A 23,840-nucleotide genomic window follows, 5' to 3' on the forward strand; every position below is an offset into this window, starting at 1 on the left:
TAGAGAGAGTGCAGAGGAGATTTATTAGAATGTTGCCTGGGTTTCAACAACTAAGTTACAGAGATAGGTTGAATAAGTTAGGTCTTTATTCTCTGGAGCGCAGAAGGTTAAGGGGGGACTTGATAGAGGTCTTTAAAATGATGAGAGGGATAGACAGAGTTGACGTGATCAAGCTTTTCCCTTTGAGAATAAGGAAGATTCAAACAAGAGGACATGACTTCAGAATTAAGGGACAGAAGTTTAGGGGTAACATGAGGGGGAACTTCTTTACTCAGAGAGTGGTAGCGGTGTGGAATGAGCTTCCAGTGGAAGTGGTGGCGGCAGGTTCGTTGGTATCATTTAAAAATAAATTGGATAGGCATATGGATGAGAAGGGAATGGAGGGTTATGGTATGAGTGCAGGCAGGTGGGACTAAGGGAAAAAAGTTGTTCGGCACGGACTTGTAGGGCCGAGATGGCCTGTTTCCGTGCTGTAATTGTTATATGGTTATATGGTTAAGAAGGGTTTCGGCCCGAAACGTTGCCTATTTCCTTCGCTCCATAGATGCTGCTGCACCCGCTGAGTTTCTCCAGCTTTTTTGTGTACCTTAGAACATTCTATTGCTATCTTTCTCAGAAATATCGAGATCACTGAGTCTCATGGAATAATTGACCTTGCAATTTATATCATAACTGTTTCAATACCTCCTATTCCCACTCCTGTTTGCTATTTTACATATATAGTTTCTGGCTCTTGCAGTTCAATAATTCAAAGAGTAAATGGCAGTCTGAAGAAGGGTCTCGATCCGAGACGTCACCCATTCCTTCTCTCCAGAGATGCTGCCTGTTCCGCTGAGTTACTCCAGCTTTGTGTGGCTGTAAATGGCTACAGTAGATCATTTCAGTTCAACCAAGTGCAGAGGGCAGAGCGATATTTTTTAGGCAACTGATGGTATGAGTGGAGTGGAGCATCAGCAAAGTATGGGGTGAATAGACACAAAATGCTGGGGCAACTTAGCGAGACAGGCAGCATCTCTGTCGAGAAGGAATGGGTGACGTTTCTGGTCGAGACACGTTGTGATCAAGGCTGGCCCTGTAGAAGTTGGTTCAATTCTGACAAGGGTGGACACCTCATCTTTAGTTTAGTTTGAGCAACATGATCATGATAGATCTATTCTGGCCTCAGCTCCTCTTCTCTCCCAGTTCCCTACAATACTTAATTCCCTGGTGAAGTATGGAAATAACCTAATTGCAGCTTTGTAATTGGTGAATAGGTCATGAGGAATCAGGAGAAGAATCACCCATTACAGAATATCAATCCTCTGCCTCAGCTGTAGCCTTGAACTTGGTTGCTCAAAATCAACTTCTGGGCAACACATCCTTTACGCGGACTTCAGATTTCCCCTAATTCTCAATCTGAAGAAGGGTCTCGGCCCAAAACATCACCTAATCCTTTTCTCCAGAGATGCTGTCTGACCTGCTGAGTTACTCCAGCTTTTTGTGTCCATCTTCGGTTTAAACCAGCAACTGCAGTGTCTTCCTACACAGTCACCCTTTAGACAAAGAAAGACATAGATAAAACAATAGAGTTAACAATCCCCTGGCAGATTTTGTGAAGTAGGACTGGGAGGTTTGCAAAAGTTGTCCTTTACGGATTACCAGGATCTTTTCACTGAGGAGCTGGGGAAGCTACCAATAACCTACTCTATGACTATAGACCCAGAGGTGCGACGCGTGGATCGTCCTGCTCACCGTGTACCCATTGCCATGCGGGACCGGTTCAAAGCCGAACTGGACAGAATGGTGACATTAGGAGTTATCACACCCATTTCAGAACCCACCGATTGGGAGTCCTTGATGGTTGAACAGGAGATTCTCATATGTATTAATCCGAGGGACCTAAACACCGCACTCTAAAGGCCCCACCACCCCATGCATACCATGGAGGAAGTAGCTGCCCACATGGGTAAGGCAGCAGTATTCTCTGTGTTAGATGCCAAGAGCTCCTTCTGGCAAATCCCCCTGGATCATGCATCATCTATGTTTACCACCTTCAACGCTGCTTTCAGCCACTACAGATTCTTGCAGATGCCGTTCGGTATCAGTTTGGCCAGTGAGGTGTTTCAGCGTTCTATGGAACAACTCTTTGATCGATTCCCTTGTGCAATCATCGTGGATGACATAATTGTTACTGGCAAATACATGGAACAGCAGGATGCTAATTTAAAGAAAGTGCTCAAGCATGCCAGGGAAATTAACTTGAAACTTAATCCCCACAAGTGTCGGTTCCGTGTTAGCCAATGTGGGGCATGTTTTCACAAGTGACGGCCTCAGGGCAGATCCTTCCAAGGCTGCAGCTATCAGCTAGATGTCAGCGGCAACAGATGTTGCCAGCCTGCAGAGATTTTTGGGCATGGTTAATTACCTCAGGAAGTTCACTCCCAACTTCAGCAAGCTCTCGGCTCCCCTACGGCAGCTTACGCACAAAGCCACTGCCTGGACATGGCATGAACAACAGCAACATGCTATTGACAACTCAAACAACAGATATTGTGCCCCCCTACATTGGTTTATTTCGATGCCAATCAGCCTGTCAACTTGACCTGCGACGCATCCCTGTACAGCCTCGGCACTGCGTGCCTGCAGGATGGCAATACCTATGCTTCCAGAATGATGGTGGACACAGAGACAAGGTATGCTCAGAAGGAATTGCTGCCGGTAGTCTTTGCATGTGTCATATTCAACGATTACATCTTTGGTAAGGTTGTAACCATAGAGACTGACCACCAGCCTTTGGTCACCATTTTAAACATGCCTATACATGCCGCACCAGCGATGCTGTGAAGAATGATGCTGCAACTCCAGAAGTGCGACATCACTCTCGTTTACAAACAGGGTAAGCACATGTATTTGTCTGACACTTTATTTCGCGCTCCCAGGAGGACGAATACACAGCACGCAACTGAAATGAACTTTTGACGTTATGACAGTCGACTTTATTCATCCTTCCTGTCTGGATACTCTGGTGGCTCACACGGCAGAGGATGCAACTCTGCAGATACTCACCTCAATCATCAATCACGGATGCCCCAGGAAGCAGCATTTGCTTCCGCCTCCTGTCCAGCCTTACTTTCGTGTCCGAAACGAACTTGCCATTGAAAATGGAGTCATCAAGAAGGGCCATAAGGCAGTGATCCCAGCTTCGCTCCAACAGAAGTACTTTAACGCCATACACAGAGGACATCCTGGTTGCGAGGCAACTGTACAATGAGCAAAGAGCATGTTTTTCTGGCCTCTAATGCCGGATTATATACGCCAGAGGGTGCAGTCTTGCATTGTGTGCAACAGCATGATGCCGCATCAACAGAAATAATCTCTTTTGCAGCACACTGTTCCTGACCTGCCGTGGTCCACTGACATCTTTGATTGGCATGGCAATCAATACTTGGTCCTGGTAGACTCTTCGAGATCGACATGCTCCGCACAACCTCTTCTGCGGCCATCATCAAGAAACTTGCAAGACACTTCTCAGTCCATGGGCGCCTCGCTCCCTCTTGTCCGATAATGGTGGACAATTCACGAGCCAGCGTTTTAAGGACTTTGCAAGAGAATGGGACTTTGAGCACATCATCGGAGTTGGCCCAGTTGAATGGACTGGCTGAGCAGGCTGTCCGCAGTGCTAAGATAGTCACGGAGAAGTGCAGCAGAGCCGGGTCTGACATATTTTTAGATCTTCTCAATCTCTGCAATATTACACGCCATCCCATTTCTGACACCACGTATAATTTACTATTGACACCGAGTCATAAAACTTCAAAATAAGTACTTTATTAAGAATACACACAGGAACCATATAAATAGGTATTGTAGGCTCGAAGTCGTAGATTAAAACTGAAAGCATGGCTGCTCGCATTCCACAAGATGACATGGTGGAAACGTGACATGGATTACGGATCGGGTCAGCAAAAGCAAAACCAGACATGGATCAAATCAGCAATAGCGATTGATCTACAACTTTGACCTAACATTTCAACTGTTTCTCTTCACACAAAATTTAACTGAAGCAATGAATAATATGTATAAGCGCTGCTACATTCAAAGTATCAATTATAGCATATTTAATAGAACATAGAGATAGAGTCATAGTGATAAAGTGATAAAGTATGGAAACAGGCCCTTTGGCCTAACTTGCCCACACCGGCCAACATGTGCCAGCTATAATAGTCCCACTTGCCTGCGCTTGGTCCATATCCCTCCAAACCTGTCCTATCCCTGTACCTGTCTAACTGTTTCTTAAATGTTGGGATAGTCCTAGCCTCAACTACCTCCTCTGGCAGCTTGTTCTGGCACCCACCACCCTTTGTGTAAAAAAGCTACCCCTCAGATTTCCTATTAAATCTTTTCGTCTCCACCTTGAACCCCTCGATTCCCCTACTCTGGGCAAGAGACTCTGTGCATCTACCCGATCTATTTGTCTCGTGTTCTTATACACCTCTATAAGATCACCTTCAGTGCTCCATGGAATAGAGTCCCCGCCTACTCAACCTCTCCCTATAGCTCAGACCATATAGTACTGGCAACAACCTCATAAATCTTCTCTGAACATTTTCAAGCTGGACAATATCTTTCCAATAACATGGTGCCCAGAACCAAACACAATATTCTAAATGCGATCTCACCAACGTCTTATACAACTGCAACATGACTTCCCAACTCTCTGACTGATGAAGGCTAATGTGCCAAAAGCCTCTTTGACCACCTTATCTACCTGAAGATTATCTATGAAGTGTTCAGAAAATAAATTGTAGTGTGCATTTTCAAACCATGTGGTATTCTAATTGCCTTCAACTGATGTACATAAAGTCCTGTTTTTGGTGATTGGTGCAAGGCAGAATGTCAGTCTGAGGAAAGGAATGCTTTTGCACTGCAATATTGCTTTTGATTGCTTAGTTTAATTTAGTTTAGAGATATAACCTGGCCCACCGAATCCATGCATGACCAGCGATCCCCGCACACTAACACTATCCTACACCCAAGCCAATTAACCTACAAACCTGTACGTCTTTGGAGTGTGGGTGGAAATTGGAGCACCCAGAGAAAACTCAAGTAGGTCATGGGGGGAACGTGCAAACTCTGTACAGACAGCATCTGTAGTCAGGATTGAACCCGGATCTGTGGCGCTGTAAGGCGGTAACTTTACCGCTGCACGTACACCAATGCATTCGTGGTGGCTGGTCACAAATATAACTCCCTCTACAAGCTTAACTAGTTATCATTGCCATTCTAAGAGCTTCTCTGATTGAGTTTGATGACTGAATTTCATGCCAATCTTACCAGCAGACAGAACAAATTTTAATGTAGACTAATTCATACAATACAATACAGTACAATACAATACAATAATACTTTATTAGTCAAATATGTGTTGCAACATACGAGGAATTTCATTTGCCAAGTCAGTCATACAAATAAAAAGCTACGGAACATAAAAAATACATTTTAACATAAACATCCACCTCAGTGACTCCTCCACATTCCTCACTGTGATGGAAGGCGAAAAAAAAGTTCAATCTTTGTTCTTCCGTGGTCGGGGCCCCGAGCCCTCTGTTACTCCCGTAACCTTCAATGAGCTTAATGTTCTCGTATGCATCCGCTATGCTGAAAAACCAGGTCACATTTTAGGTGTTAGTCCATCAGTAATTCAGTGCTTCACCAAAGCAAGTTACTGCTATTCTGGAGTAAAGTTCTGTTATTTACGTGTTTTGGAAGCACAACATTCTGGACAGCAAACACTCATGAGAAATAACAAACCAAATGTAATTTCTACATGTCCCAATACCTATGCCTCTTGAGATCGCCCAGTGGTTTGCTCTTTGGGCAAGATTCCAGCATCTGCAGTCTCATATATCTTTAATCCTGTGTTTCCTATTTACACTGTGTTTCTGTGCCAGTCTCTTTATATTTAGCACTCATTTTCTATTTCCTCCCTGTTCTCGTGGTCCTCTGCATATTCTTGTTTAAAATTCCACGGTCTCCATTCCCGTACTTGAATATACCATGGTTGCTTTTAACTTGTTGTATAATATCATTTTTCTTGTATCTCCTTGCTGTCGCAACAGGTCAGTCCACACCTGACCACCCATTGAAAACTTTTAATCACTTCCAGTAACAACATTTGACCTTTGCTTCCAAACCCCTCTCTCGTAGATATGAAGCCATGACAGTTAACTCTGATGCCATGGGATTAACATGGGTGTCATGAAAGTTAACTTTGAATTCCTAGTTGAATGTTTTTGCCATCAGAAGTGACATTATTACCCAACAAAAATAAAGCAGATTGGGGTACAACAATCGTTCCTGCCTCCACACAATAGCAAAGTTTACTAGCAATTCCACAACATCAACTCTGCTCACAATGATGTCATGAAGTCAGGAGAGGTGTATAAAATTGAACAATGTAAAATTATCTATTTTATCCAATTGTCCAAATTTAAAAAAGATGCTTGATTTCCCAGCAAAAATACAACCAAACATTTTACAGAAGAAGACCCACCACTGGACTCGACTCGAAACGCCACCCATTCCTTCTCTGCAGAGAAGCTGCCTGTCCCTCTGAGTTACTCCAGCATTTTGTGTCTACCTTCAGTGTAAACCAGCGTCTGTAGTTCCTTCCTTTACAATATATGTTATTTGCTAGTTAACTGGCCCGGGTGTGGTCTCATACTTATGGCATACATTAATCATGTTTCACTTCACCTGGGCTTTTTAGTCACTTATTTGGACAGTTACTATTGATATTATTCCACAATTTTCACTTTTCAAAGAACACCGACATTAATTTCCTCCTGGTTTTAACTGCGCCACGCCTTGTCAAGAGGCGTGACACCAATTAAACTAAGTACTAGTACAAGACTCTGGTGCTTCAAGCAATTAATTGCCAGCTCATGTTTGTGGTGAAGTAGGGGACAAAACTGTTTACTCTATAAAATTGGCAAGACGTAAAAAATCCACATAATTCATCTATATTATTTTACTAAATGAATGTTATGGGCAAATATAGCTCGCAACCCCTGTGAGTATGTGTGAAGCAAACAATGTAATCATGTCCGTAATTAATCCTGGAAAAACAGAATGTGCAGAATTCATGGAATTTCCTTTTTTTATTATGTGTTACAGGTTGGATCCCAGAATTAATAAATGCAATGCCAAATACATATTTCATCGAAGATGGGATGGAAGAGATAGAATAGTATTTCTGTCAGCATGTCAATGTGATTTACCGCTAGAGTAATCAATTGCGAGCCTCTTAAATATCAGCCGCTGAATTTATTCAGATTTGTGGAATCGGATTTGAAGTCATAAGGTCATAAGTGATAGTAGTATAATTAGGTCATTCGGCCCATTGAGTCTACACTGCCATTTAATCATGGCTGATATATCTCTCCCTCCTAACCCCATTCTCCTGCCTTCTCCCCATAATCCCTGACACCTGTACTAATCAAGTCATTCTTTCCCAATAGATATTCCGCATTTACCAAATCCATCTGTATGTGGTCGAGATATGCACCTTTATAAGACGTTTAGCCCTTTTAGTTTAATACACTCTTTGGCCCATCGTCTGCGCCGACCAGCGATCCCCACATGTTATCACTATCCTACAGACCTATTGAACCCGGGTCTCCGGCGCTGCTAGCACTGCAAGGTAGCAACTCTACTGCTGCACCACCGTGCCGCCCGACTGTAGAATTTGTGGATTTCCTTTAACTACATGGGTTAAAAAGACATCTAGCTGCAATAGGAAATCAAGCTGCTGTCCCCACAGGCAGGGGGCGGAAATCCCGGGGGGCCAGGGGGGACACGTCCCGCCCTGTTTTGAGAGGTGGGGTACGATCCCCCCCGTTTTTGTAATCCGGATTTTAAAACCCGGTGAAAACTCTGCTTTCCGCGAGACAGTGGGGGTGGGACTGCTGATCGAGGGTGCCAATTGGACGAGAGACATCGGTCAGCAGGCAATGGGGCAGGACATGATGATTCAGCACGTTCATTGGAGGAGGGAGGAGTGGGGGGGGGGGGTGGGACTGAGGATAGACACAGTGATTGGAGGAGGGAGACGCGCCAAAACACTCTCGGCACAGACCTGCGCCTCATCCGCCGCCAGGATCGATCCCGGCTCTCCGGCACTGTCCCGAGTGCCCCCCATGCCCGGGGGTGGCCAGAGACGTCGGGAGTCAGATGGGAGCTGTACCCCCAGGCCCACAGCCAGCACAGAAAAGCAGCGCTAAACCCAGCTCAACTCTGCCTGTCCCACCAGGTTAACCTACAGCCCTGCCTGGACTTGCGGGAAATATGGCCCAGGTGTACAGCCAGCGCGGAGAAGCAGCACTGGTGTCCCATCAGTCCAGGCAGGGCTGTAGGTTAACCCGGCGAGACAGGCAGAGTTGAACTGCATTTAGCGCTGGATTGAGCCTCCGAAGCCTCGCGCGTATATGTGTGAGTGTGCACATGCGCGCGCGGCTGCCAAGAAATTGTGTCCCCCTTGTCCCCCGGTCCCCCCCATATTTTGATAGCGATTTCCGTGCCTGCCCACAGGGGCACAACTGCTTGTCCAGCAGATGTTTTATTTGTGGGAGGGTAAATATTATATTTAAATAGAGCGATAATGAAAGTTAAGGCGAGTGATGGACTGTAACTACTTCACCTTCATCTATTAAACTCAGGAGATATTCCCAAGAACTGGAAACACCCAGTGCAGGCACAGTTTACGTGTGAATGTAGTCATAAAATGAAGCAAACAATCATGGCCCCGCTAGTTGAATATGAGTATGCAAGCTCAGTCTGCCCAGACCTACGTGATCTCCCGATTGATAAACATTTAAACTCCCCTTCCCATTCACACACTGACCTTTCTATCCTGGGCCTCCTCCACTGTCAGTGAGGCCCAACACAAATTGGCAGAACAGCATCTTATATTTCGCTTGGGCTGCTTACACCCCAGCGGTATGAACATTGACTTCTCTAATTTCAAGTAAACCTTGCTTTCCCTCTCTCTCCATCCCTTCCCCACCCTAGTTCTCTGACTAGTTTTACTGTCCTCCTGATTAATTTTACTGATTGTATGCCTCGTTGTCACCTTCCCCTCAGCCAACAATGAACCATTCTACATTTCCTTTTCACCTGCTTTGATCTGTCATTTTCACACCTTACACTTCTTCATACCCTTCCATATCTCCAGTTTCCCTCTCCCCTGACTCTCAGTCTGAAGAAGAGTCTCAACCCGAAACGTCACCCATTCCTTCTCTCCAGAGATGCTGCCTGTCCCGCTGAGGTACTCCATCAATTTGTGTCGATCTCCGAAGTAAATCAGCATCTGCAGTTGCTTCCTACACATTAATATCTCTTACCACTTTCCTGTTTTTTCTCATATCTCAGGTTCCCTAGTCCTTCAACAACCTTATATATTAATTTTCTCTGCATTCCTATCTTCCTGTGACTTGATGACAGGAACATTATGTAGCTCTCAAGCACAGTCTGTGGAATTCTCTCTCAGAGAGCGATGGAGGCAGATTCTCTGGATGCTTTCAAGAGAGAGTTAGACAGAGCTACTGCATTTCGTTGTCTCTCTACTGTTCACTACACAATGACAATAAAATCTGAATCTGAATCTGAATCTGAATCTGAATCTTAAAGATAGCGGAGTCAAGGGATATGGGGAGAAGGCAGGAATGGGGCACTGATTGGGGATGATCAGCCATGATCACATTGAATGGCGGTGCAGGCTCGAGGGGCCGAATGGCCCACTCCTACACCTTTTGTCTATTGTCTATTGTCTACCTGCTCTCATGTGCTGCAAGATAAACACAAAATGCTGGAGTAACTCAGCGGGACAGGCAGCTTCTCTGGAGAGAAGGAATGGGTGATGTTTCGGGTCGAGTCCCTTCATTTCTGCATCTCGGCTAAAAAAGGAAATCAGCCCATGTTGCTTTTTAATACTTTATTGACTTATTCTGCTATCTCCAAACATCTGTGGATGTGTATAAGCACCCTCTGTTTACTGTACATTCCCATGCTTTGCTTCGGTGTCTCCTCTAATCACCAATGCAGTCGGGACAGATCGGTGGAAAGCAAATAAGCAAACCATTTTCTTTTGGTGAATAAGAACACACTGGATGTCTGACTCGCGCCAGATTGGTGATGTTTTCACAATTGTCGCGGGCAGCTGGCAGCTCACCAAATCAAACCTAAATATTTCCTGCTGATATGTCCTTTATCGTTCAGTTAAGTCACTTGAAAGATAGTGAGAACATAAATCAACGAGAACTTTGTGTATTTTTCTGTCCCTATAGGATGAGTCATCATTTTGGAGTGAGATGATTGGGGAATTTCTGGTGCCTCTCAAAAATGACAAAGACCAAATAGCACAGGCGCAGAAAGATCTCATAAATCTGAGGAATAAGGTAAGCTTGGCGGAATTCTTGCTTTCAGCTCAGTTTGGTCAGAATTAATATTGAATGCAACTGTTCTTTGTGGTCTGATACCAAATGGAATTCTGTTGGCTCCACTATGGTTTTTCCGAAATGGCCATAGCATTGTGCTCTGTTCTTCATAAGATCATAAGATCGAAAGAGATAGCAGCAGAATAAGGCCATTTGGTCCATCACGTCTACTCCGTCATTCAATCATGGCTGATCTATCTCTCCCTCCGAACCCTATTCTCTTGCCTTCTCCCCATAACCTCTAATCAAATACTAATCAAAAACCTACCTATCTCAGCCTTAAATATATTCACTGACCTTGTTCCCACAGCCTTCTGTGGCAAATAATTCCACAGATTCACCACCCTCTGACTAAAGAAATTCCTCCTCCTCCTTCTATGAAGAACATCCTTTAATTCTGAGGCTGTGTCCTCTAGTCCTAGACTCTCCCACTAGTGGAAACATCCTCTCCACATCCACCCTACTCAAGCCTTTCACTATTCTGCACATTACAATTAGGTCCCCCCTCACCCTTCTAAACTCCAGTGAGTACAGGCCCAGTGCCGTCCAATGCACATCATATGTTAACTCACTCATTCCTGCTTATGGGCTCCAACTCTATTCAATCCATCCTCTGTACCCCATAGTAAAGAGGATAGCTTATGCTGGAATACTGATCAGTGTTGTTACTTATACTTTGCCTCTCCATTCATACTCATATAGTCTTCCTTCACACACAAGATGGCTATAAGTAGAGCCAGGATTTTACCATGAATGCCATGTGCCTTTTCTTGCATTTTTTGATGATTTCAGAAAGATAATGCCTTTTTCACGATTGAGTGCCTAAATCAGCCTTTTTTTGCCATTTTAACGTAACTTACAGGAAAATTTACACTACCGGGGCGAAACCCGGCTGTAAGTGGGTGTTAAGGGGTGTGTGGGAAAAGGTCAAGTCTTTGCAGACTAGAGTCATGCTTTAAGTAGGTGTAATTATACCATCGCCCGGTGGGGAATCGCCTCAGCACAGAGGGAGAAGAGGAGGGAAGAGACTGCAGCCCTAAGATTTTTGCCTCCATCACAGTGAGGAGGTGCTTGGTGGACTCACTGTGGTGGATGTTAATTTTTTGTGTACTGTCTGTTCTGTTGTTTATTATTGTATTATTGTATGTATGACTGCAGGCACGAAATTTCGTTCAGACTGAAAGGTCTGAATGACAATAAAGGAAATTCAAATTCAAGTGGTGATTGGGGAGGTGTATTTGGGGAATGATCTAGTCTTTTCAAACTGGAGTCAGGCTGTGAGTAGGTGTGAAGTGTTGATTGGGGAGGGGGTGTGGGGGTACCAGGGTTAAGTTTCTGTTTATCGTGCTCGCTTCGGCAGCACATATACTAAAATTGGAACGATACAGAGAAGATTAGCATGGCCCCTGCGCAAGGATGACACGCAAATTCGTGAAGCGTTCCATATTTTAAAAAAAAATAAAAAAAATAAAAAAAAGTTTCTGTTTATCAAAACTGCAGTAGAACTTGTTCAGGTCGTTGGTCAGCTGACGATTGTACAAGGAGTGGGGGGTTTCCTCTTGTAGCTTGTGATTACTTGCAAACCCTGGTCTCCATGAAACAAGGTAATCGCTCTGTTATGGATTTTGCTATTGACTTTCGAACTGTTGCTGCTAAGGGTGGATGGAATGAGGCTGCTTTGTTGGATGCTTTTCGCAGTGGATTGTCTGAAGCTATCAAAGATCAATTGGCTCCTCTAACCCTGCCTTCCGACGTCGAGTCTATGATTTCCCTGGCTATCCAAATTGACGCTAGGCTCAGAGAAAGAGATCGAGAGAGGAGATCGGCTGCAGTTCGGTCCTCCTCCCAGCAGTGGCGGCAGCGTCGCCCTTCACCTTCCAGTCGGGACTTCTTCCCTCTCGGCCGGTCCAGTCAGCCTACAGCGCCACCTGCATCTTCGGAGGAGCCCATGCAGGTGGGACGAGCCAAACTCAGTCCGGAGGAACGGCAGCACCGCCTAAGGGAGGGGAGGTGTTTTTACTGTGGTGAACTGGGACATTTGTTGAACAGCTGTTCAGTAAAAGACAAAGCTCACCAATGAAAGAGAGGACATTGGTGAGTTGTACCACTCCTATGAGCCGTTCCTCTCGTCCATTGTCGACGGTACAATTGTTGGTGCATTCCCAGTGGCACTCCCTGCAGGCTGTGGTTGATTCTGGGGCAGATGAGAACTTCATGGACATTCGCTTGGCTGATGAATTGAAGCTGGAACGTGAACAGCTTCAAGATCCTATGGAGGCTAGTGCACTGGATGGGCGCCTACTGTACAGGGTAATTCACCGAACTCAACCTGTTCAACTCATCGTGGCAGGTAATCACCTTGAGACCATCAGTTTTCATCTCCTCGACTGTCCTCTTCATCCTCTGGTTTTGGGGCTCCCTTGGCTGTCTTACCATAATCCTCACATGAACTGGGGTACTGGGGAAGTAATTTCTTGGGGGAATAACTGTAAACTCATCTATCTGCATGATTCTTTTCCTGAGTCTATGAAGGATCCGTCAAGGAGCAGTTTGCTGGGATCTTCCAGGACCACCCTCCGGCAGCCTCCCCGTTCAAGGGAGGAGGATTTTCCAGATCTCACCAAGGTTCCCTCATATTATCTAGACCTAAAGGAGGTGTTCAACAAGGCCAAGGCCACATCTCTTCCGCCGCATAGACCGTACGACTGCTGCATCGACCTTCTGCCAGGTACAGCGCCTCCTAAGGGCCATCTCTACTCCTTGTCTTCACCTGAGCGGCTCGCCATGGAAAAGTACATTGACGATGCCCTTGCTGCTGGGATCATCAGACCTTCTTCTTCACCTGCAGGAGCTGGGTTCTTCTTTGTGGATAAGAAGGATGGAACACTTCGGCCCTGCATTGACTACAGAGGACTCAATGACATTACTGTTAAGAACAGATACCCTCTTCCTCTTATCTCCTCTGCATTTGAACTGTTAAAAGACGCTGCAGTATTCACTAAGTTAGATCTTAGAAATGCGTATCATCTGGTGAGGATAAGGGACGGGGATGAATGGAAAACTGCGTTTAACACACCCAGTGGTCATTATGAATATCTGGTCATGCCGTTTGGTCTTACTAATGCTCCAGCAGTTTTTCAAGGCATGGTTAATGATGTATTACGGGACATGCTGAACCGATTTGTGTTTGTGTACCTTGATGACATTTTGATTTTTTCTCCAGACGAGACTTCCCATGTGCAGCATGTACACCAGGTGCTAGAACGTTTGCTCCTGAATGATCTGTTTGTGAAAGCTGAGAAATGTGAATTTCATGTTAACACTGTTCAATTCCTTGGTTATGTTGTATCACCTGCTGGTATACAGATGGACCCGAGCAAGGTCAGTGCTGTGGCCACCTGGCCTACACCCTCCAGTCGTAAGCGACTTCAGGGGTTCCTTGGGTTTGCTAATTTTTATAGGAAGTTTATCCGGAACTTTAGTGTCACTGCTGCACCACTCCATGCTCTTACCTCACCCCACGTGCCTTTCTCTTGGTCCTCTCAAGCAGAAACTGCATTTATGAGACTCAAGAGGAGCTTCTCCTCAGCCCCCATCCTGGTTCACCCTGACCCGTCACTCCAGTTCGTGGTTGAGGTGGACGCCTCGGGTGTGGGCATCGGGGCCGTACTCTCACAGAAATCCCCCACAGATGGTCGATTACATCCCTGCGCTTTCCTCTCAAAGAAGCTTTCTCCTGCTGAGAGAAATTACGATGTGGGTAACCGTGAACTGTTAGCGGTTAAAACAGCCTTGGAGGAATGGAGACATTGGTTGGAGGGTACCAAGCAGCCGTTTCTAGTTTGGACAGACCACAAAAACCTGGAATACATCAAGTCAGCCAAACGCCTCAACTCGCGCCAAGCAAGGTGGGCTCTCTTCTTTAATCGATTTGATTTTGTACTGTCTTACCGCCCTGGTGCCAAGAATGGCAAACCTGATGCTCTCTCCAGACAGTTTGATCCTGACCCATCCCCTAAGGTTTCAACTCCCATTCTGCCTGCTTCCTGTTTTGTTGGGGCGGTTACTTGGGAGATTGAGAAGAGAGTTTCCGAGGCAACTGCTGGTGTTCAGTCTCCGCTAGGGTGTCCTTCTAATCGTCTGTTTGTTCCCGAGTCTCTTCGTTCACAGGTGATTCACTGGGCTCATACGTCTCGGATCTCCTGTCATCCCGGTGTCCGCCGAACCCTGTTTGTGGCCAAACAGCGGTTTTGGTGGCCTTCCATGGAGAGGGGGATTAAGGAGTACGTCGCCGCCTGCAGTATTTGTGCTCAGAACAAGACCTCCCGTCGGGCCGCCTTTGGCCTCCTGAATCCGCTGCCTGTCCCCTCACGCCCCTGGTCAGACATCTCCATGGACTTTGTCACGGGCTTGCCCTCTTCTGAAGGTAACACCTCAGTCATGACTGTAGTGGACAGATTTTCTAAGATGGTCCATTTCATTGCGTTGCACAAGCTTCCCTCCGCCAAGAAACCGGCAGAGGTCATGCTGTCTCATGTTTTTCGCATTCATGGATTTCCCAGAGACATTGTGTCTGACCGGGGGCCTCAGTTCGTGTCCAGGTTTTGGAAGGAGTTTTGTTCTCTGTTGGACGCCACGGTCAGCCTTACATCTGGTTATCACCCGGAATCCAATGGACAGACTGAACGCCTTAACCAGGAATTGGAGACAGGACTGCGGTGCTTGGTGGCACAGAACCCTTCAACTTGGAGCAAACACCTTATTTAGGTGGAGTATGCACACAACACACTTCCTTGCTCATCCTCTGGTCTCTCTCCATTCCAGTGTGCCTATGGTTATCAACCGCCATTGTTCCCTGCTGTGGAGAAGGAGTCCAGTGTGCCCTCCGCTCAGGCTCTCGTCCGTCGCTGTCGCAAGGTTTGGAATGGGGCTCGTCAGATGCTGTTGCGCAGTTCTGCGCGTTACAAGAGGATGGCTGACCGTGGAAGAACGCCGGCTCCAGTATACTCGCCTGGTCAAAGGGTGTGGCTCTCCACTCGAGACTTACCGCTGAGGGTGGAATCCCGGAAGCTGGCTCCTCGTTTTGTTGGTCCTTTCCCCATATCGAAGGTCATCAATCCTGTGGCGGTTCGTCTCAAACTCCCCCGTGCCATGAGGGTCCACCCTACTTTCCATGTCTCCCGTCTGAAGCCATTTAAGGAGAGTCCTCTGGTCCCTGCCTCCACACCCCCTCCGCCCCCCCGGTTCCTTGATGGGGGTCCAGTGTTTACGGTCAGCCGGTTGCTGGGGATGCGCCGGCGTGGTCGTGGTTGTCAGTATCTTGTGGATTGGGAGGGGTATGGACCTGAGGAGCGGTCTTGGGTGCCAGCTCGCAACATATGTGACCCGGAACTTATCAGGGACTATCGGCGCCAACATCCTGAAGATCCTGGGCCGTCAGGAGCCGGCCGTGGAGGGGGGGGTACTGTCAGGTCTCGCGTTTGATCTAGTTTCTGTTTCTTATTGGTTTTTAGTATTAGAGTTTGCATTCTTGTTTTATTTTGGTGTCTCACATCGCCTCTTGTTTCAGGTCCCATTTCCTGTCAGGTCGTTTACCCTCATGTGATTGTTGGCCACGCCCTGATGTGTTTCACCTGTGTCTCGTTATCCCCTGCTAGTCTGTATTTAAGCCTTTTGTGTTTTAGTTCCCATTGCCAGTTCGTGGTTGTATGCTACTTGGTTTCACCTCGTTCCAGCTCTCGAAATCTTGTGACCTTGTGATCTCGACCTTTGCCTGTATTTTCGACCACTGGTTCTTGCCTGCTCCTATATGGTACTGTTGCCTCTGTTTTGCCTACCTGTGTACTGACTTGGACCGATTAAACGCCGAAGACTGATCTGCCCTGTGTCGGAGCCTGCATTTGTGTCCTCCTCCTCGTTCAGTTCTGACAAAGGGTACCAACCCAAATTGTCATCTATCCATTTCCCTCCACAGATGCTGCCTGTAACACTGAGTTCCTCCAACAGTTTTGATTTTACTATAGTCAGAAGCACATTTCATAAGAATCTTGGTGGCAGCACCTAACGGCAGCGGCTCGACTACTGTCGTCCGTCTTGGTGGCAGCGCCTAACGGCAGCGGCTCGACTACTGTCGTCCGTCTTTTTTTTTATTTTTGTCTTGTTAAATGTATGTTTTGAGCTTAGTTTTTATTATTTTTTAGCTGTGTATATGTGGGGGGTGGAGGGGGGGATGTGGGGGAAACCGTTTAATCTCTTCCCTGTACGGGGACCCGACTTTTTCCCTGTCGGGTCTCCGGTGTCGGTGGGCCTAACATCGAGGAGCCGGCGGCGGCCTCCGTCCGGGACTAACCTGAGGGCTCCAGTCACGGAGCCTGTGGACCTGACATCACGGAGCTGGTCGACTTCGGAGCGGGAAGAGCTGTGGTGGCGTGCGGCTGCGACCCGACTTTGGAGCTTCGGAAGCTCCAGCTGCAGGCCTGGTGGACAGGAACATCGGGAGCTCACAGGTCCCTGGTGGGAGACGGCTTTTCGGAGCTCCCGCAACGGCTGCTTCTCCCGCTGAAATAGCGGGGTTGAAAGGACACGGAGCGTGGCCTAACATCGCCCGGTGCGGGTTAGTGGCCAAGGGGACTTACCATCGTCACCGGGGGCTCTAACATCGGAGCCCCAGTTCGCCTAGACGCTGCAGTTGGACTGCTGGACCGCTGGTTGGCCTGCTTGATCCGCAGGGTTTAAAGGACACGGAGCTGGGGCCTAACATCACCCGGCGTAGCTAAATGGCGACAGGACTTACCGTCCAACCAAGCGGGGGGCTTTAACATCTGGGCCCCAGTTCGCCTCGATGCTGCAGTTGGACCGCGGGTGAAGACTTTGCTTTCCATTACAGTGAGGAGGTGTTGGAGACTCACTGTTATGGATGTTTATGTAAACTGTGTTAAGTGTGGTCTTGGATTTTTTTTTGTAATGTAAAAAACTGTAGTAAATGTAATTTCGTTCAAACCTAGGTTTGAATGACAATAAATAGCATTCCATTCCATTCCATCTTCTTCAGGTTCCATATTTAAAGATGCTTTGGGTTGCTCCTGTCTCTGGTTTATGTTTAATAGTAAGATTAAACGAGAACTTACCAGTTTGAAGTTTGATCTGTATTTTATGAGGATTTACGATGAGGGATTACGTGAAGAACCCTTCCAGCACGCATGCGCGACATACTTCAAAGCAGCAGTGTGGAATCACAGAAAGACACAATAATTGAAATAAATATAGTAAAGAAAAGGAGAGCTTAGATATCAGTTGATCTCTATTATTGAGGGTGGGAGCGGAGGGCACGTAATCCCTCATCGTAACTCCTCATACAATACAGATCAAACTTCAAACTGGTACGTTCTCGTTTAATCTTACTATTTTACTTCAGAGTCACGTGAGTGGCTACGTGAAGATTTTAAAGCTCTGTGATTTCAAACCGTGTAACAGTTCATACTTCACTCACTGCCGAAGTCGTTCGAGGGAGGAAGTATGTTATCGTAATCAACCATGAATCTGTTTGTAAAAACAATAATGGTGTTTATTAACAATAACAAAAAAAAAATTGCTCCCCCGGGCCTAAATTATATATTTGCAGATTCTAATATTTTCTCTGCAAATGATGCAGGTTCTGCCAACGGCTTATTATAAAAAGTTTGAAACATTCTTTTCCCAGACCACCCCGCTGTAGCCAGGATGTGGTCCATTGGTACGTCCATTCTCTTAGCTGCCGACGTGGATGCTGCCCTGGTGGAGTGAGATTTATACATGTTAGTATTTATACCAGCTGCTTTCAGCACCTGCTTGAGCCATCTTGAAATGGTTTGGCTCGTCACCTGACCATAAGGTTTCTTGTGGCTGACCCATAAGGCTTTTTCTCTCCCTCGAGGGATTCTAGTTGTGTCAATATAGTTCAGTAGGTGGGTCATGGCACATAACCGTGGTTCTGGTGAGTAAGCCCGGAATTCCATGACTGGGTTTGATGTTCCTGGCCTGCTCTGTATGACCAGCCCCTGGATAGTAAATGAGACATGGTCTAGTGTTATGACCATGTTGTCCAATCGTAATAGGTGAAGTGACTGGACTCTTTGTGCTGACACAAGTGCCATCAGCATGATCGTCTTCAGAGTTAATTGTTCCAGGGTGAGGGACCTAGCTGGTGACCATCCCCTAAGGTATGTCAGGACCACACTGACATCCCAGATTTGGGTATACCTAGGTCTGGGGGGATTGGAGTTAAATATCCCTCTCATGAGCTTGATCACCAGCAGGTGGGATCCCGTGGCCTGTTGTCCTGGTGCCTGAATTAAATAGGCTGACAGAGCACTTCTGGCTGTATTAATGGCGCTGTAGCTGAATCCTTCATTATGGTGAAGGCTTGCCAGGAACTCCAGTACATTGGTTACAGTTGTAGTTGAGTATGTGGTTCCTGTGTCTGAACAGTATTTTTCCCACTTCTTGATACTTGACAAGTATTGTTTTCTTGTGGATACACGGTGGGATGCTGTCATGGTGTTGATGGTGGTTTCTGACAATCCCAGGCCCAGCAGAGGCCTTTTCAAAATCTGCAATCCAGGAGTTTAATTTTATCGTGGCATGGGTGGCTTATGCCAGATACTGGGTGAGTTAGCAATTCTGAGGTACTGGGGAAAGTCATAGGGGTCTCGACGACCATGTCGAGGAGCACTGGGAACCATGGCTGTGTAGGCCAGTCGGGTACTATCAAAATACCTGAAGCAAAGTCCATTTGTAGTTTGCGTAGTACCCGACTGATGAGGCAGAAGGGAGGAAATGCATAAAAGAAGAATTTTCCCCAGTCCAGCGCGAACGCATCTACCGCTGCTGCCTCAGGGTCTGGTTCCCAAGTGATATACATAGGAACCTGGTGATTTAGTCTGGATGCAAATAGATCGATATCTGGCGTGCCATATTGCTTTATAATTTTAGCAAATACTTTGGGATTTAACATCCATTCGGTGTTATCATTGAATTTGCGTGACCTGGTGTCTGCCACTGTATTTAGCTTACCTGGTAGGTAAGTTGCTGATAGCCAAATATGTCTGTCGACACACCATTGCCAGATTGTGTTGACCAATTTGTCACATGATATCGATTTTATGTCGCCCATATGGTTAATATAGGCCACCACCGTAGTATTATCTATTTGTAACCGAACATGCAAGTGATGCATATTTGTTGAATATGCTTTTAATCCATAAAATGCACCCAACATTTCCAGATAATTTATGCCCAGTGTAAGTAGTAATGATGACTCTAGGTTAGTCTGTCGACCACCTGTGCTGGATATGGAATTAGTTGCTCCCCAGCCTTGAGCACTGGCATCTGTTTGAATAATTAACGTAGGGTTAATAGAAACATAGAAACATAGAAATTAGGTGCAGGAGTAGGCCATTCGGCCCTTCGAGCCTGCACCGCCATTCAATATGATCATGGCTGATCATCCAACTCAGTATCCCGTACCTGCCTTCTCTCCATACCCTCTGATCCCCTTAGCCACAAGGGCCACATCTAACTCACTCTTAAATATAGCCAATGAACTGGCCTCGACTACCCTCTGTGGCAGGGAGTTCCAGAGATTCACCACTCTCTGTGTGAAAAAAGTTCTTCTCATCTCGGTTTTAAAGGATTTCCCCCTTATCCTTAAGCTGTGACCCCTTGTCCTGGACTTCCCCAACATCGGGAGCAATCTTCCTGCATCTAGCCTGTCCAACCCCTTAAGAATTTTGTAAGTTTCTATAAGATCCCCTCTCAATCTCCTAAATTCTAGAGAGTATAAACCAAGTCTATCCAGTCTTTCTTCATAAGACAGTCCTGACATCCCAGGAATCAGTCTGGTGAACCTTCTCTGCAATAATGTCCTTCCTCAGATTTGGAGACCAAAACTGTACGCAATACTCCAGGTGTACACCAAGACCCTGTACAACTGTAGTAGAACCTCCCTGCTCCTATACTCAAATCCTTTTGCTATGAAAGCTAACATACCATTCGCTTTCTTCACTGCCTGCTGCACCTGCATGCCCACTTTCAATGACTGGTGTACCATGACACCCAGGTCTCGCTGCATCTCCCCTTTTCCTAGTCGGCCACCATTTAGATAATAGTCTGCTTTCCTGTTTTTGCCACCAAAATGGATAACCTCACATTTATCCACATTATACTGCATCTGCCAAACATTTGCCCACTCACCCAGCCTATCCAAGTCACCTTGCAGTCTCCTAGCATCCTCCTCACAGCTAACACTGCCCCCCAGCTTAGTGTCATCCGCAAACTTGGAGATATTGCCTTCAATTCCCTCATCCAGATCATTAATATATATTGTAAATAGCTGGGGTCCCAGCACTGAGCCTTGCGGTACCCCACTAGTCACTGCCTGCCATTGTGAAAAGGACCCGTTTACTCCTACTCTTTGCTTCCTGTTTGCCAGCCAGTTCTCTATCCACATCAATACTGAACCCCCAATGCCGTGTGCTTTAAGTTTGTAAACTAATCTCTTGTGTGGGACCTTGTCGAAAGCCTTCTGGAAGTCCAGATACACCACATCCACTGGTTCTCCCCTATCCACGCTACTAGTTACATCCTCGAAAAATTCTATAAGATTCGTCAGGCATGATTTACCTTTTGTAAATCCATGCTGACTTTGTCCAATGATTTCACCACTTTCCAAATGTGCTGCTATCCCATCTTTAATAACTGACTCTAGCAGTTTCCCCACTACCGATGTTAGACTAACTGGTCTGTAATTCCCCGTTTTCTCTCTCCCTCCCTTCTTAAAAAGTGGGGTTACGTTTGCTACCCGCCAATCCTCAGGAACTACTCCAGAATCTAAAGAGTTTTGAATGATTATTACTAATGCATCCACTATTTCTGGAGCTACTTCCTTAAGTACTCTGGGATGCAGCCTATCTGGCCCTGGGGATTTATCGGCCTTTAATCCATTTAATTTACCCAACACCAGTTCCCGGCTAACCTGGATTTCACTCAATTCCTCCAACTCCTTTGACCCGCGGTCCCCTGCTATTTCCGGCAGATTATTTATGTCTTCCTTAGTGAAGACGGAACCAAAGTAGTTATTCAATTGGTCCGCCATATCCTTGTTCCCCATGATCAACTCACCCGTTTCTGACTGCAAGGGACCTACACTTGTTTTAACTAATCTCTTTCTTTTCACATATCTGTGAAATGATGATGATAGGGCTGGAACTATGCCGAATGTTCTCTACCCACCACTGTAACTCTGATATTGCTTCAGTGGGTAATTTCATGACTCGGTCAAAGTGACCTGCATGTCATTTTAATGCCTGCACTTTCGCTCTTTGTAAGTTTTGATAGTGCAGGGGTCCAAATTGTGCAGCTGGAAATGCTGCTACCATCTTTCCAATTACTCTCGCCACTTGTCGAATGGTTGGTCGATCGTTGACCATTAAATTGTTACATGTTTGTGCCAATTCTGCTGCTTTGTCTTTTGGCAAAGTTACAGACATGTGGACTGAGTTAATTGTGAATCCCAGAGAGTCCATGGTTGTGGATCGCATCAACTTAGATTTATCTGGATGTAAGACAAATCCCAAGGTTTCAAACAATTGTTTGGTGGCTGACACAGCTGATTTAGCCAATTCCATGGTTTTGCCTACTATTAAGATATCATCAAGATATGCCATGACAATATGTTTTTGTTTTCTTAATATTGCTAAGGATGGTTTTAGTATCTTGGTGAATAATCTTAGGGCTGATGTTAAACCGTCAGGCAACGCTTTGAACTGCCATTGTTGCCCCATCCAGGTAAATTTCAGGTATCTGCGATGATCCTTTTGAATGGGTACTGAATAGTAAGCATCTTTAAGGTCGATGCTTGCCATAAAGTATCCTTTGGAAATCAGTTGTTTGGCAGTTACAAACGTTTCCATTTTGAAATGTATATACTTAACAAACATATTTAGTGAAGTTAAGTCAATGATGATGCGACGTCCACCTTCTTTTTTAGTTTTAATGAATATATTAGAGACAAATTCTAAGGGTTCATGTTTGGTTTTTTCAATGATACCCTTTGTAATTAGCCTGCGTACAGCAGTGTATTGTATTGTATTGTATTGTATATCTTTATTGTTATTTTCCTGAGTACTCACATACCCAGAGGAAACAAAAAACGTTACTCAAACCAGTGTCCATTCAGTGTGCAGTAAAAAATAAATAGAAATAAAAATACATATATCATGAACAAGTTTAACACTACTCTCAACTAAACATCAACAGTCGTTCCGATCGGCAGCGGCACGACAGTGGCTCTGTCCAGGTTGGTGGTTGGTGCGCGATACTTTGGCAGGGGGCAAAGTCCGTTTAACAGTCTTATAGCCTGCGGGAAGAAGCTGAGGAGCATCCTGCTGGTTTGGCAGCTAATGCTCCTGTACCTCTTCCCAGATGGCAGGATGGAGAATATGTGATGCGATGGGTGGTAGGGGTCTTTGATGATGGAGATGGCTCTGTTGATACATCTCTTCCTGTATATGTCCAGCAAGAAAGGGAGTGGAGCACCAATAATCCTGCTGGCGGTCTTCACAATCCAGTCAAGTTGGTGCCGTTCGTACGCCTTGCAGCTCCCGAACCAGGAAGTGATGCCGTTGGTTAATGTGCTCTCGATTGTCCCCCTATAAAACGTTCATAGATGTGTAGTGGGGAGACCTGCTTTACGTAGTCTTCGGAGAGGGTGTAGTCGCTGCTGGGCTCTCTTGACCAGTGCTGTGGTGTTGGTCGTGGACATCAGGTCATCTGACAGGTGGAGTCCTAGGAACTTCACGCTGCTGACCCTTTCCACATCAGCTCCATCGATGTGCAGAGGTGTATGGTGTTGTTTTCCCACCCTCCTGAAGTCAACCACCATCTCCTTAGTTTTTCCCACGTTGAGAATGAGGTTGTGGGATTTGCACCATCCTGTGAGCAGCCATAGCTCCATCCTGTACGCCGACTCATCATTGTCACTGATGAGACCCACCACTGTTGTGTCATCAGCGAACTTGTTGATGAAGTTGTTATTGAGTCTAGCAGTACAGTCGTGTGTAAGCAGACTAAACGCAGGAGGCTTAGGACACAGTGCCAGTGTATCCTGCTTGATTCGTGGTCATTTCCACCCCATCCACGGAACGAGCATAGGAAGTGATGGCTGTCGTCAGGAGCCTGAGGATCCGCTGTAGTTTGAGTTCTTGGTTGCGGATGTTTGGCCCAACGTGCCCCCAGATTTGGCTATTGACGGCCGGCACGTTGAGCGAGGCGCAATTCTCTGGGGCCGAATACAGCTCTAGGGCCTCATTAACTACCTGCTCTTGTAGGAGC

The 23,840-nt window shown here is 46.1% G+C and overlaps 1 protein-coding gene and 1 non-coding gene across 2 annotated transcripts; both read left to right on the forward strand.

Moving 5' to 3' along the window:
- Nucleotides 1-1,920: 1,920 nt before the first annotated feature.
- Nucleotides 1,921-14,378, forward strand: LOC116976461 (the record flags this gene model as incomplete). Its single annotated transcript, XM_033026354.1, has 5 exons — nt 1,921-2,271; nt 2,569-2,737; nt 2,970-3,241; nt 10,323-10,433; nt 13,413-14,378. Coding segments are annotated over exons 1-5 (1,869 nt in total), but the record flags the coding sequence as incomplete, so codon positions are not given.
- LOC116976578 lies at nt 11,817-11,923 on the forward strand. Its single transcript, XR_004412987.1, has one exon. It is a non-coding gene; the product is annotated as a U6 spliceosomal RNA (small nuclear RNA).
- Nucleotides 14,379-23,840: the final 9,462 nt, after the last annotated feature.

This window comes from Amblyraja radiata, chromosome 8 (genome assembly GCF_010909765.2).
Source record: "Amblyraja radiata isolate CabotCenter1 chromosome 8, sAmbRad1.1.pri, whole genome shotgun sequence".
Lineage (NCBI taxonomy): Eukaryota > Metazoa > Chordata > Chondrichthyes > Rajiformes > Rajidae > Amblyraja > Amblyraja radiata.